Source organism: Babjeviella inositovora (assembly GCF_001661335.1).
Source record: "Babjeviella inositovora NRRL Y-12698 unplaced genomic scaffold BABINscaffold_11, whole genome shotgun sequence".
In the NCBI taxonomy this organism is placed as follows: Eukaryota; Fungi; Ascomycota; class Pichiomycetes; order Serinales; genus Babjeviella; species Babjeviella inositovora.
In genome coordinates this window covers 167,012-181,828 of record NW_017566848.1, presented here as the reverse complement: position 1 = coordinate 181,828, position 14,817 = coordinate 167,012, and the positions used below count along the sequence as shown (strand labels likewise).

The window sequence follows — 14,817 nt, the reverse complement described above, 5'->3', positions numbered from 1 at the left end:
GGTAAACTTGTGGTCGTGGGGGCAAGCAGCACTCGTTGATCAGACACTGGATCTCGAAGATGGGAGTGTTTGTCCTTGCCTGGAGTTCAACTTTGAATATACGAGATGAGATTAAAAAAGAATTGTATCTGAGGTTTCAGCTTGCAAGAAATTTTAGGTTCAATCCCTTGGTGAGATAAAGGTTTGGCCTCTCATGCGAAAAGCCTTTTTCGATATTTTTTGTTTAGCATAGTGATATGTTTATCGGCAGGATAAGCATGGTTACGCCACAGAATATCCTGTTTCCGGTAAAGGCGCCACGGAAAATGCAGGATAACGTTGCGGGTGCGCCACAGGATCTTACATTTTTGTGCGGGTTCTATGGAAATGTTATACGGAAAGATCGGCTCATGCGGTGGGGAGAGCAAATTATGCGCTAATTTAACAAGCCGCAGGAAATTAATTTGCTCGCTCGGAGACATCGGCACCAGCATTGTTAGACTGGAATCAAAAAACCGATAATTGTGATAAAAGTTATGACTCTCGCGATAGTAATTATGATCATTATGAAGCAGGAGACTGTGAAAAGCCGAGAAAGCTTATGAGATGAATTCAAGATTGTATAGATAACTTGAAAGCTTACAGAATGTACGGCTGAAGTTGACCTGGGGAAAATTGCGAGGCGGCCTGCAAAGTCAGGCACTACGCTTTAGGCCTGAGAATGCCGAGATCCTTTGTTGTTTATGTGCAATAGACGAGGTGAGGCCCCTTCTTTCCAAGGGTGGTGATCTCTTGTAATCGATCGGAAAAATACTGGTTGTGCTTGCAAGACACTTCAAGATCCGTATACGGATCTATCCCCAGAAACACTTTCAGTCTAGATATCAACCTAAAGCAATAGAATATATTTTACCAACCACCCGATAGAAGCTGGGGCTTGGACTTGAATCAGATGTCCAAACCGCTGCTCTTATGGCTATAACGACGTATTGTATGTACTCTATATGTTGGTGAGTTCCATAACCACTGATGCATCGGTAAAACTGAAAGCTTATAAAGAGAATGCGAAATCTAGTTTAACATAATACTCTAGATAATTGCGCAGTCTCAAATCTGGGAATATCCGTTTTAGGGGCGTAGAGGTTGAGATTAAATGCTGTTGACTGCTCTGAGTGATCAATGAAGGAACAGTACCTACGCTGAACTCCTCTCTTAGCATGCCTACCAATACTCCAACACAGTCCATAGCTACTACAATTCGTCAGTTTTAATAAGCCTCCCTACTTTTCCAGAGGTGTACTTTAGAACTTTAAGGCTCAGAAGATCCTAGTTATATTATTGACTAAGATAAAGCTTGCGCACGGATACATTTCAGCCATATAAGTCATAGCCATATTTTCTAATGATCAGGAGAAACTTCGATGGGCCCTATTGATCCAAGTTCTGGGACCGACAAAGCTAGCCTGGAAAGCCGAAACGTGAAATGACCTACAAAACCCACAAGTACCCCTTATTGTTCTATCACTTTTTCCTTTTGCTTATATTACCGCACTTTCCTTTCCTAGTGGCGGTAAGATAATTAAACCTATCATCCTTCGCCATTTTCTCATTCAGACTGCGATTAGATTATTGATATTTATTTTCTTACGCAGTCTTCTGGTGGATAAATTGGACCATTGGAAAAGCTGGTGGGGAATTTCCGTGGCTCTCCTCAATGGATAAGTCCGTCCCACTCCAATACTTACGGGTATTTATCCTTCAAACCAGTTTTTAGGAAATGTCTGAAGTCCTTATTTCGGTTGTAAGTATTACCTGATGCGCAAAAATCAATACTATAATGGCACCGGCTTCATACTTTGATCCAAGGAATCCAAGCTCTATCTAAGTCCCTCAGGGTCGCACAAAAACTTTACCAATATAGAGATCAGAAAAAAATAAATATATTATAGTACCAAACTACACTAAACGGGACTAAATGCACTGGGTCATTACTAAAACTGATACAGGGAACTCCAACAAACCTGTAAAAGTTAGTCACTTGGCTGCCCTTCAGCTAGCTGCCATTTATTTGATTTACTAGTCATCTACTAACCATGATAGGTCAGTGGCGGAAATTATACCTGTCTGCGCTTTCCAAAACATTAATGATTACAAAAACGTAACTAATATACACTACGAGAAGCATAATCACCTCTCTATGCTAGAGGAGGGGTTTCTGGCACTGTCGGCTGGCTGAACCACTTGACAGCGGGATACTTGAATAATGGTCACTTGACAGTGATTCAGTTAGCCACTTCACTTCAGGGTGTCACCTTACTTCGGAGTTTCACTACGCGACTTCCTGTCACTGTGCAGACTTGACTGGCTCTTCCTCCCCCTCCTGTGGATCCACATACCCCCCTGGACAGTTATCCACAGGAACCCCTAACTCATATAACCGTGCTTCAGTCTTTTGTCTCTGCACTGCCTGCCATCTAGCCAACTTGGCGTACTCGTGCAATTGGAAGCCAAACACCTTTGGCACGTATCTCTCGGTTGGATGCGTTGGTACCAAGTGTGGATAGGCTTGGAAAAACATGGCTGGGAAGGACGAGCCAAAGAAGGCGCCGTCGATGGCCGCGTGTCTGGACGACTTTGGGTTGTACAAGTCCTCGCACCTTGGGCAGTAAAGCTTGACCGGTTGCAAGCGCGGAGAGTCGTTCAACCCCACGGGCAACAATGGCTGCAACTTGCAGTAAACACGGGGGCAATAGCCAAAATCACCGTTGCGGTACTTCTCGAGCATCTTGGCGAGCCCGCGTTGGGTGATGATGTATCTGGCATGGACCAATCCGTACAAAAAGCGCGCGTTGTACTCCAACTGTTCCTTGACTTCCGCTGGCTGGCCTTCAATCTTGGCGTTGTCAGTGATGATGTCAATGGCAGCAGAAATGCGGTTGACCTCGGTGGAAAGTCCCGTCAAGTTGAAGCGGTCGGTGATGTACTCGAAGTCGATGTCACAGAAGTACTCGTTGCCCTTGGTTCCCAAGAACCAGTCGATCCAGTACTCGGTAAAGTCCGAGCCAGAGTCACTGGTGTATTCTTCTTCTTGTGGCATGGTGCGGAGCTTCGAGTTCTATCCAGAAACTGCAAGAACCTGGCGGATGGTGAAACGCCAGATATCGATATCGCGCAAGTGATGAGAAAAATTGTTGTAAGGAAAATGCACGGCTTCGGATGCAGCACGACTTATGATGGGACTTGGACCAGAAGGACGTTAAACGAAGCCTACCCTGATTACTCATCTTGTTTATATTTTAGTCGTAGGAGTCTATAATGGTATGAATAACTATTTTTTTTTTTTTTTACCGACTGGGGATCTTCAACCAAAGTTGTATTTGGCATGATGATATAAAGAGGAATTTGTCACGTGATAGACACTGGACAACGCCACATGGCTACTGTTCGACTGGTGGCTATGGGGACAGGGGTCGTACGGCCATTTATTGAATCTGACAATGTTGGACGGCTAGAGTTAAGGGAATTTAATTTCGGGTTTCTTGATTTTATTTCAAGTCCGGCTAAATGTGTCTGACAACGATTCATCTAACGCTATGAGTTACGCCAGATCCTCTTTGATACAGTTTTAAAGGGATGTGCTGGATGCGATAAAATTCATACAGTGGGGTTTGGAATAAGGGAATTCCAAGTTTTGGAGGTTTATTTAAATTTCAGCGATGCCAGTGTTCCATTGCCTGTTGGTACACTAACAGGAAATTGAAGTAAACACCCGAGACTACCATCGGACTACGAAACAGCTATTATTGGACTTAATTTCACCAAAACAAAAGCAAGGATTATCAATTTAGGCTAAGAAAAGCTATCTTTCGGGTGAGTGAAAAAAATAACGGAATAGTTACTTCAATGTCACAAAGTGGCTCTACTACATTTACGTTGAAGATTATTGGTGGAAGCTATAATTACATTATATACAGGGCACCTACCTCTCTGGTTTACCCCAGGGTCCACGCAGGCCGCTTCATATTCACAAAAATCCATATTTCGAGGTCGAGGTGGCCAAGTTGGGATAAACTAATCTTAGATAGTACAGGATTTTAAGGATTGAAGATTAAATTAGAAGATATGGCAGTATAATTATTTCTGTAGATAGCACAACAAGACAATGAAAGCTCATCTGCGGGACCGGGCCTGGTTTCATCCTAAGAAAGCGTCAAACGCCAACACCTCTATTTTGCTCCTCATAAAGTGGCACAATATATGTCCCTCTCTGACTAAATCAGGTAAATAACAGCCTATCCTCATTAAAGGAATTAGTATGCCCTTCGCCCCACCTTTGCCTTTTTTTCATGTCGTTCCCCTACCAACACACGTGCTGTACGCGTGGTTATTTACCAGTGACTATTTCAGCAGATCTAACCTCACCTCGTGCCATTTCCGCCCTCTCTACCCACAATGAAGTTTGCGAAGCTCCCACACACGATTCACGGCGGTGAAGTACGCGCGGTGTCGATTGACCCCTCCGCTAAGTACGTGTCCACCACCGGGCGAGATGGTGTGGTCAGCGTCTGGGATTATGGCAAAATGCTTGAGCTAGTTAAGGCAGAACAGCCTGACGGTGCTGCCCTCAGCGCGATGCAGCCGCTTGTGTCAATTACATGCCACATTTCAGATTCAACCATCGTGGTGTCACATGCTAAAGGAGACAAGACGGAAGACAAGGCGGGCGATAGGGCAGATGATGCGACGCGATTTCCTGCGGTGTCGCCTGAGATCGTAGCCAATGTTACTAATAATGTCGCAAACGATACCGCTGCAGCCTTGCCTATGGGTGCCGTCGCTTTGTCTATTGCCTCCCCTGTGATCACCTGTGCGCGCTTCTCTCCCGTCTCCACACAGCTCGTTTCCTGCGACGATACCGGCATGGCCTATCTCACCACGGACCTCACCTCCTCCACCCAAATCTACTCTAACACAAATGGCATCGTTGATGTTTCCTGGTCCGCTGATGGCCGCTTGATCGCCATGGCCTGCCTCAACAATAAGTGCGTGATTGTAGACACAAAGAAGCAGACGACGTACGAAATCCCTACACCGTCACCTGTCAAAGGCGTGGCCTTCGACCCCACCAATAACTACCTCATCGCTCTAGGTGATGACAAAACCGTGCAGGTTTACCAGTACACCAGTTACACCCAACACCCAGGAAACAAGCTCCAGGTGTTTGGGGAGTGTGGCATCCGCCTCGTGCTGAAAGTGACCAACTTGATCAGCAAGCTGGGTCTGAACGTTACCTACAAACGTCTTTCATGGTCGCCCGAGGGAAACTTCATTGCCATCCCCAACGCCAACAAGGGCAACACCTCTCTCATCTCTGTAATGGCGCGCCAGAGCTGGCAGCATTTATTCTCGCTTGTGGGGCACGACCATACGTGCGAGGTGGTTGCATTCAGCCCCAAAGCCGGGCTCAGTGAAGACCATCGGTTGTTCAGTCTTCTCGCTTCAGCCGGAAGCGACAACTCGGTGGCGCTCTGGTCCACGCTAGCGGACAAGCCGCTCTTTGTGGCGAGAAATGTCGCCATGAAGGCCATTGTGGATGTGGCCTGGGCGCGCGACGGGCGCAGCTTTGTTGCGGGAAGTCTTGATGGATCCATGTGTCTCTTTGTATTTGGCCATACGGAGTTGGGCCGTTTCCTCTCCGATAAAGACCTCCATCTCCGCCGCACGTTCTACTCCAAGCCTGCGGAGTTCATAGAGGACGATTTGGTGATCCGTCTGACGGGCAAGGTCAAGAACACTGCTATCGAGAAAGAAAGTGCTGTACCAGTGTCAGATAGCGAGGTAGAGGTCGAGGTTATCCACAGGGCGAAGGAGCGGGAAGAAAAGGAGAAGGAACGTAAGGTGAATGGAGAGGCTAATGGGTTGACTACCCAGCGTGTGACAACAAAGGATGGAAAAAGGCGAATCCAGCCGATGCTAGTTTCGGGCGAGACGAAGATTTCAGGTGGCACAACCGGCGAGTCTTCTGGCGAGGTCTTTGCCCCAGCCTCGACCGCCTCTGCCATGGAATTTGACCAGCCGTCCTACTCTATCTCCAAAACCCTCCACACCCAACTAAAGCGCCGCGAGGAACAGCTCGAGCTCGAGGCCGACCCTCTGGACACCCCCAAACCGAAGCGTAAGCGCATGCTCTCGCCCGTGGAGTTTATTGGTTCAGTCGCACACAACCCGCAGATCGCGTTCGCAAATGCGCGTATAGCAACGCCAAAAGTACGCTCGCACTTTGCGCTTGCCGCGCCTGGTGATGCCGCATTGGTTCTCGAGGTACGTAACGGCTCGGGCAATGAGCAGCGTCCCAGCCGCCTTTCGCTCGTCAAGGCAACGCCCGGAAACGCGCTCCGCGCAAGCCAGCAGATCTTTGTCGACTACATCCCCAAGCACATACACTTGACCGCTGGCGGCGAGGGCCTCTTTTGGGCTGTAGCGACGGCCGACGGTAGCGTCTACGTGTATAGTGACGGTGGGCGTCGGTTGCTTCCTCCGCTTGTGTTAGGTGCGCCGCTCGCGTTCCTTGAGAGCCGCAAAGACTTCTTGATGGCCGTCACATGTGTGGGTGAAGTATATGTGTGGGACGTACGCGCGCGTGCGGCGGCGTTTGAGCCGGCATCGCTCTTTGCAATTCTCGACGCAACTGCGCGTGCAGGTGAGGACGGACTCTCACGTACAGAGAACATCACGCTTTGTTCTGTAAGCGCTGCGGGGGTTCCCGTCGTGACGCTTTCGAATGGTAACGGCTACTTGTACAACAAGGACATGTGTACGTGGTGCACAGTATCGGACTCGTGGTGGGCATTCGGCTCGCAGTACTGGGACGCCCAGGCGAGTCGTCTGGACGCACGCCCGGGGCCAGACGAGAGACATGGCATCATCACGTTGTTGGAGCAGAAGACAAATGAAGAGATTGTGCGCAAGGGCCGGGGCAAGGTATTGCAAAAGATCGCAAAGGTGATGCTCATGAAGGAGGGCTTTGAAAATTTAGAAAACGCAATCTCGCTTGCCCATTTGGAGAACAAGATTTTGGTCAGCCAGATGCTCCAGGAACACCGCGACTTCCGCAGTTACCTTGTGATCTACACGCGGCGGATTGCCGAAATGGGCTTAAAGACACGGTTGGTCGAGATCTGTCAGGCGTTGCTCGCGGGCGAGGAGGAATTGTGTGGATACAACAAAAAGGAGTTGCTAAAGGAGATTATCCTCGGCTGCGCGCAGTACCGGGATGTTCAGCGTATTTTAACATCTTTCGCCCAAGCGATCGGCTTGGTCAAGGAGGCTTAGATTCAGAAAAGTATATAGTAATGTTTATCAGGACTTGAAATATGTATGGAGAGGCGGGAGTATAACCGAAGGGTATGTACCTGGAAGTTGGTCAGAGAAAATGGCTTAGGGGAATGTAGGTAGGTTTTTAGACAAAAATGAATTATATTGAGGTTGGAGTGTATTTCCTTTGGGTTTATCACCAAGTTTAATAATATATACTCAAACTATTTGAAGGATCAAGAAACTATCTTGAGCTGAAAAAAGAGGAATATTGTGATTTTACGAGAGTATTGAGGAGGGTTTCTTAAATGGGACATTTCGGTTACACATTTCCCCCGGCCTCCTAAAAGTGTCCTAGTTTCTCAGGTTATAATATTCCTACGGGTTATTCTATTTTCCTGGTTCTGAGCTCTCCAGATACAGACTTCAATACTATACCAAATATAGTTCTTCTGATCGTTACGGCATCTATAACAAAGCTTCTGACTTACACCCATACAAACCCCATCTTCTTAGGCTTTGCGATTATTCCCTCTATTGACCATTTCTTGAACCTGACTCTACCGGGGAGATATATCACCCTGTGAAGCATAGAGTCCCTCGTCTCACCTCGGAACCTGCATCCATTCATTCTTCCCTTTTACATACCCTAGAGTCTATATCTATAAAAATGGATACCTAAAGAAACCCGATCTTTCTTTTAACATCGTTCATGTTCTTCACGGCGATTTCGGTCGCCTTGACAGTCCCTTGTTTACACACCTCGTCTAAATATGCAGGGTCGGCCATCAACTGCTCGTACAACTTCTTGGGCCCGCGGAACTCCTCGATCACCACCTCCGCCATGTGGTCCTTCAACTGCTTATGGTTGCGGATGTGCTGCAAACTGGCAATGGTCTCCTCGGTTGTCTGTCTGGTGATTCCAGAAATGATATCGATCATGTTAGAGACCCCCGGACGAGTAATCTGGTCGTAGTAGAGGTCACCCTGGATGGAGTCTGTGACGGCACGCTGGACTTTCATTCTGATCGACTCCGGCTCCTCGTTGAAGTATATCGATGCGGTCTGGTCCTTGTCAGACTTGGACATCTTCTTCGACGGATCTCTTAACGAAAGGATCTTGCGCGCAGGCGTGAGGAGCGTCTTGGGGATCGGAAACGTGTCACCGTACGCGCGGTTGAACTTCTCCGCGAGATGGCGAGTCAATTCCAAGTGCTGCGCCTGGTCGTCACCCACTGGCACATGGGTCGCGTGGTAGAGCAAAATGTCCGCTACTTGCAAAACGGGGTATGCGAACAAGCCCGTACCGGCTGTACTCATCACGTCCGCGAGTGCGCTCTCGGAGGAAGCCCCGGCCTTGGCCTTCCACTGCGTCATGCGATTGAGGTAGCCCAAGCCCGTATGGCACATGAAGATCCAGCTCAACTCCGCATGCTGCGCTACTGACGACTGGTGAAATACGGTGCACTTCTGGGGGTCAATGCCCGACGCGAGTATTGACGCGATGGCCTGCGCGCGGAACGTGCGCAACTCATGCGGATCCTTCGGCACCGTGATAGCGTGCAAGTCTGCTGTCGCAAACATTAACGAGGTGTCTGTGTGCGCACTGTCTTGCAACTCGCGCCACGCGCGTACCGACCCAAGGTAGTTCCCCAAGTGGAAGCGCCCTGTCGGCTGGATCGCACTGAACACAGTGGAATTCGGCGGGAGCGCACAGTTCGTATGCGACACCACCTCGACGGTTTTTTTGATAGTGGAGTATGTACGACGAAACATAATAGTCTTGAGTATGATCGAGGGGGAAGCGCTTATGGTGTGGGTTGTTAAAGAGTGGAGTTGATAAAGAATTGAAAATTTTGCCACTCCGCGCAAACGCGCACGTGAAGCAAAATCAATCGAGGTGTATTTAGTGTACCTTTACATAGATAATTGTGAGGCATATTGATTGTATATTTAGTGTCCAAATGTGTGTATGTAGAAAATTGTAGCGGTATACTTCTTATTCATGATTGCTTTAAGTATTAGAAATGTAATAAACTCGAATATTGCATAAGCGCCCAATAGGCTGATATACTTCACCTGCGTATAAGTTTTATCTCACTTTCCGTTTCGATAATATAGCCGAGATGGTATATAACTCATGCTCAGAATTCACATTTTCTATATACATTATTCTTTGTTGCTGAAAAAGTTGGACCATCTCATTCCTCCGTCCAATGCAGCTATCTTACAACTTGTAGACATTATCTTCATCCCAGCCCTTGGCACCCAAGACACCTTTGACTGGTCCTTGCTGGTCCATAGGGTGGAGCTGGTTCTCTAACTTAGCACCCGCAACGTACGCAACGTACCCGTCAGGTCCACATACCAACGCCAACGATGAGCCCTTCTTTGGAACTTTCGCCGTTACCAGCGCCTGCTCCAACGCCGTGTTAAAGTGCTCACTCAACTGGTAGTTGACCACCGGCTTGGCACTCTCTGGTTTACCGGTAGAGCCAAAGGAAGCCGCCGCTTTTGGCTTCGCGGGCTTTGCTTCAAGCTCGCTCGGCTTCATCTTACGGCTTAGCTCCTCCATCTTCTGTTTGATCAACTTTTCTCTCTCATCTTCATCGTCCACATTCGACGGATTGAAGCATCTTGCAATCGGGGGAATAACATTTTCCGCCTTCAAGTGGTTACCCTTCTCATTCACATAGTAATTCATCTTGACCCTGTCTAATTTCTCCAAAAAGTACAAAAAGCGTTGGATCGGGATCTCACCCGCAGTTTGCACCGAGTAGTGCACATCGATAAACCCCTTGTACGGGTTTGGCGATAAGAGCACCTGCAAAAGCGGTGCAATCCCGGTCCCGGCACCGTAGAATGCCAAATTATCGTACTCCGGAATGCCCGCTAATTTGTCTTCGGGGATCACCAAGCACAAATCGGTATCCGGCAAGATCTTTGACGGCAAATCCAACATCTTTGGTTTCGTCACCCAGTCGTCGAGCGGATGCTTAGGGAATACAAATTCGGTGAATGGGCCTCTGATCTCGATCTCCGCACCGACCGCACGTGAGCAGAGCCAGCGCGCGACCTCACCCTGCGCGTATCTCTTCACGTAGAGCACCAAACGACCGGAGTCGTCACCCGGGTTGGTGATCTTCAACAAAGGCTCGAGCTCCGGGTGGTCCGGGTCCTTCAAGAAGTGCAACGGCAAAGGAGTGTACTTGCGCACAACCATTATCTCCGGCTGCTTCACCTCGATAGACCAGATACGCGAGCCGTCCCAAGTATCCTTCGTGATTTTCAACTCGTCGAACCAACTACCCGATGACTTTGGCGACAACTCCACGAGGAAATGGTCTTTATCAATCTGCTGCTTGTGGCTGATGACGTAGGTGGCAAACTTCTCGGGCGTGAGCGTGCGCTCCTCAGAGTGGTCCGCAACTGCGTACCACGCGGTGTAAATGAGATAGAGCGCGACCCCAGAGCCGATAATCATCGGCATGTGGCGCCGAATGGGGCGCGACTGTAGCGGCTTGACTGGCGGTGGTGGCGGCGGTGGTGGAAACTCGTACGATACACGCTCGTGTTTCAACTTGGGCAGGTAAGGCTTTGTTGGTTTTGCCGGGAGGTTTTTCAGCGCCAGAAGCGGCGCTGGTGACGCCATCGGACGGTACACCTTGCGATTTTTCATTTCTTGAACGGACGGGAGGTGGTCGGGCTTGTTCGCCGGTACATCGGAGTAGCGTGCACGCGCAGGATTGGCCGCACGGATACCTGCTCTCACGAGTCTAAACATCGGAGTGGGGTTGGTGGAGATTCCTTATGAGGTTTGGTGTCCTTGATGTGGATATATGACTAGGCTTTGGAGAGTTGAAAGTTATATGCAGAGCATTTTCCAGCGCGAGTCCACGCCTAGGGCCGTGCACGAGCTTGTACTAGAGTGGATGTGCGAACGTAACTAACTGTACAAGCAGAGATATCCCCAGAAAGAATCCAAAAGATTTGATAACTAACTCAAACGAGTGTACAACGTGGCAAACTGAGACAAGATTGGTAAAAAAAGGTCGTATCGTGACATTCTGTGTCACAGAAATTGGAATTGCATTCTTGTATCTTGAAAATAAAGAAATGCAGTAATTAACTCAGGTGGAAAGTTATTTCATCTAAAAATTAAATGCGGGTAATGAAGGCCTGATTAGTCTTTTTTTTAACCACAATGAATGGTAATTTAACATACTAGCAATACCTTAACAAGAAAGGCAAATTGCCGAATTCAGCTCAGATAAGCAGCCCGGCCTAACGAAGTCGGGCAAAGGACAAAATTTACATGAATCCCAAACAAAGAGAGGCTAGCACGAAAATATAGTAATTGGATTAGAGACTCGGAGAAGGAAGTGGGAAGGGAAATATTAAGGGGTGGATCCCTGGGATAGAAGTTAGTAGCGAGATCTATTAATCACAACTCCAAACCACAGGAAAGAACAAGAAGTAACCGAAAATCAGTAAAATGCAGAAAGAGTATATGCGGGTATGTGAGTGCAACATGGCAAAGCGGCACATCTAAATAGTTCACTAATCAGCGTCTTTAGAATAAGTTTCCTTCTTGACAGGAATCTTGATCCCCTGAGCAGCAAAGGATTTGCTCAACGGCGTGGTATCTAAAACACCGGGAAACTTTTTCGCACTAAAGACCCGGAAAACCTCGCTGAACGCTGCCACCAGGACCCCTGCCGAATAATTCTCCTCGGGATCTGAATCTTCGTCCTCCTCATTTTCCTCGTGCTGGATCATGAGCAGTGACATGTTGCTCAAATCTACCAAGCTAAACTTCAAGCGGAACTCTCCCTCGATCCTGATGGATAAATCAGGGATGATAAACCAAACGCCGAAATTGCCAGTGTCGTCGTTGAGCTTATACGCATTAGACACAAGGTTCCCGATAAGGTTCCTCACGGGCTGTAAAGAGGCATGGGGCCTGCTGTACTGTATGGTTGGTGTTTTAGTGTCGTAGGTCTCGGTGGCCGAGTGATGGGATGCGTGGGGGGCCGGACGTTCGGGAGAGAGCTCGATCTGGTTTTCTAGTTCATCCAAGGGCAGATGTGAGCGGGGTACAGACACGGTCGAGTCCCCAGAGGAGTGTTGGCGGGACTGTGGCGGCGGTGTTACACAACGAACTCTTTGAAGTGCCAGTGGATGTGGAGCATGAAAACCATCCAAAGTGATTGGAAAGTTTGGTTTATAGGAGACGGAGCTGCTGAGTTCGTAGTATACACCATTTACAGTGGCCCCATTCTCATCAGAAGCCTCGGTTTCAGAGCCGCCTTCGGCACGGGCTCGCAGGCCGCTGGCCAGAAATGGCCTACTGTGCAAGCTCGGCGAACTATCTTCTGGATCGTTGTAAAGGCCAGGGGCTTGGTAGGAGGTCTGGATAACGGAAACATTTTCCTTCTGATCCACCGAGTACAATTCGGTAACGAGGATAAGGGGGGAGACGTCCAAGCTCTCCATTTCAAGACGTGTCAAAGACGCCCCGCTGGCAGATGTGACATGCAACTTCACGCACGGTGGAGGGCACACGAGCCGTCTGTCTTTGTCGCTGATGCCACACATTCGGGCCCTTACAGGCTGTTGGACAACTTCCAAGCGATGGGAGTGGGTCATGGGGAGATTTGCGGAGGGGCGGATGGCCTGGTTTTAATGTGAATGTCTTGCTTGGTTATTGCGTTTATACCAAAGAACGGTATAGTAAGGGGTGAACTTGTATAAAATTCTTCCAAACGCTATTGAAGCCCTGTCAATTACTAGATGAACGCTCTCTTAAGGAGTTTAACTTCTCGGTACTTAGTCTGGTGGTACGTTAAAGACCCCTTCCATACGTCTACGACTGTACTATGGGGCCACCGTTTCTTTTTTTCCATGTGGTCGTCGCGAAGTAACGCACTAGGACCAAAGAGGACAGGAAGACTGTGGATGCGGCAGGCGCCAGAAGCACAGGGTGGCTATAAATGCCTATCAGCATGCGGTTCGTCGCTTTCGCATACTCAGAGAAAATTCTTTTATATATCAACCATTCATTTAACTGGTGTAGGGATTGGTGTAGGGATTGTTTATCGGCGCACACCGCCAATATCAAAGCAGAGAACTACTCTTGCGTAGAGCATGAGACGATACGCCTCCATGCAAGGACTGTTTTTAAACCGGATTTCCATGATCAAGTCCTGGCAGCTGACAAGGGATATTTAAAGTGTTAAATTACAATATGGTACAAAAGCCAAATCTATATATGGAGAAGCCCGCCCATCTCTTGAGCTGGTACGGTGCGCCTTATACCGCAGCGAGCAGTATTTCACATCGATCATTCGGAGGCTGGAATCCCAGCTGATGGCATATTTAGCTCATATGTTAGTTAACCTTGCCGTGGCCTAAAAAATCGTAGAGGGTTACCTATACTTTACACCCCTTTCGTAGTTTGACATGCGAGAGAACAAGCAAAAGCACAACCAACACAGATAATTAAACAAGGGTAGGTTGCCGCGAGATTTTGTTTTGGGGTAAGGCTGAAGGAACTTTAGACACATCACGTGTCCGATGTGATGATATACCAGCCGATACACGTACATGGGTGCTTCATATCCCAGGGTTGGAGCGGCTGGATTTAGTAATGCCTATTGTCGAAAAGCTTAACGTATTTTTCTAGGATATTCATAAACCAGGGTTGCTTGTTTGTAGCAAGCCTATCAAGGCCGCAAAACTCCGGAGCACTCTGTATTGTGTGCTCCTTGCCTTTAATTTAATCGTCGTAGCTAGTGCAATGGTCTACGTTTAGTATTGCGTGGCACCTAGACCGGACATTCGCTAGTAAGTAAATTCCGGTATTCATTATCGGAATACACGCACTTTTGGCTACACGGGCAACTGCGTAGATTGTTACTGTATGCGTTTTCTCTCATCAAACGGGATAGAGCAACAGGGCGGGTCTATTGCTCATTTATACTTCGGGTACTACAGGGCATGTACTCCTAAAAACGTAACTAAGTAGGCCGAGCATTTTCGTAAGCCATAAGCCGAGGGGGGATTTAAAGGGACTTGGACTACGGCGCGCTGCACCTTGACACAGATATCTTGAGCAGTGTCTAGCCTGCGGTGTAAGAGTCTGCAGTTTTAGTGAGTTTGAGGCTTTCATCCTAATTGATTATATGGTATAAATCAGTTTCTGTTTCGTCAATTGTACCAGTGGTCTCTCCACACTGCCTAGGGTGCAAGGTGAGTGACGCAGGCGCAGGTGCATACGTCCTGTATGGCATTAAACCCAATTTGAAACTGCATCCTGGTCAAATAAAGATAGTGTGAGGGTCAATAAGGCGGCGATTTAACCCAAAGGGGGATAATTGGTGTCAAGATTAGGAAACTCGGATCCAAGGAGCTCGTCCAATTGGACTACCTCCAAGTAAGTGCTCTTAGGCTCCCCACAAGGACCACGGCTTAGGATCGACAAGGCAGACTTCCACACATGTAAAAAACGCGTAGTAGAATAAT

General features: G+C 48.2%; 6 protein-coding genes across 6 annotated transcripts; 2 read left to right on the top strand and 4 right to left on the bottom strand.

The window, feature by feature from the left end:
* Positions 1–2,083: 2,083 nt before the first annotated feature.
* Positions 2,084–3,253, bottom strand: CKB2 (casein kinase 2 regulatory subunit). Its single transcript, XM_019129594.1, has one exon. It carries the CDS (start codon positions 3,074–3,076, stop codon positions 2,324–2,326), a length of 753 nt encoding a protein of 250 aa, XP_018983541.1. The 5' UTR covers positions 3,077–3,253; the 3' UTR covers positions 2,084–2,323.
* A 210-nt stretch (positions 3,254–3,463) lies between these two features.
* Positions 3,464–4,124, top strand: BABINDRAFT_162876 (uncharacterized protein). Its single transcript, XM_019129593.1, has one exon. The coding sequence runs from the start codon at positions 3,883–3,885 to the stop codon at positions 4,075–4,077; it is 195 nt and encodes a 64-aa protein (XP_018983540.1). The 5' UTR covers positions 3,464–3,882; the 3' UTR covers positions 4,078–4,124.
* A 306-nt stretch (positions 4,125–4,430) lies between these two features.
* On the top strand, positions 4,431–7,470 carry BABINDRAFT_162875 (uncharacterized protein; the record flags this gene model as incomplete). The annotated part of the gene is made up of 1 exon (XM_019129592.1): positions 4,431–7,470. A coding segment is annotated over one exon (2,881 nt), but the record flags the coding sequence as incomplete, so codon positions are not given.
* Positions 7,471–7,971: 501 nt separating this feature from the next.
* Positions 7,972–9,069, bottom strand: MSW1 (tryptophan--tRNA ligase; the record flags this gene model as incomplete). The annotated part of the gene is made up of 1 exon (XM_019130587.1): positions 7,972–9,069. One exon carries the CDS (start codon positions 9,067–9,069, stop codon positions 7,972–7,974), a length of 1,098 nt encoding a protein of 365 aa, XP_018983538.1.
* Positions 9,070–9,520: 451 nt separating this feature from the next.
* On the bottom strand, positions 9,521–10,945 carry BABINDRAFT_39921 (oxidoreductase; the record flags this gene model as incomplete). Its single annotated transcript, XM_019131949.1, has 2 exons — positions 9,521–9,771; positions 9,853–10,945. The coding sequence occupies 2 exons, from the start codon at positions 10,943–10,945 to the stop codon at positions 9,521–9,523; spliced, it is 1,344 nt and encodes a 447-aa protein (XP_018983537.1).
* Positions 10,946–11,410: 465 nt separating this feature from the next.
* On the bottom strand, positions 11,411–13,130 carry BABINDRAFT_162873 (velvet factor family protein). Its single transcript, XM_019129591.1, has one exon. It carries the CDS (start codon positions 12,940–12,942, stop codon positions 11,854–11,856), a length of 1,089 nt encoding a protein of 362 aa, XP_018983536.1. The 5' UTR covers positions 12,943–13,130; the 3' UTR covers positions 11,411–11,853.
* Between the last annotated feature and the right edge of the window lie 1,687 nt (positions 13,131–14,817).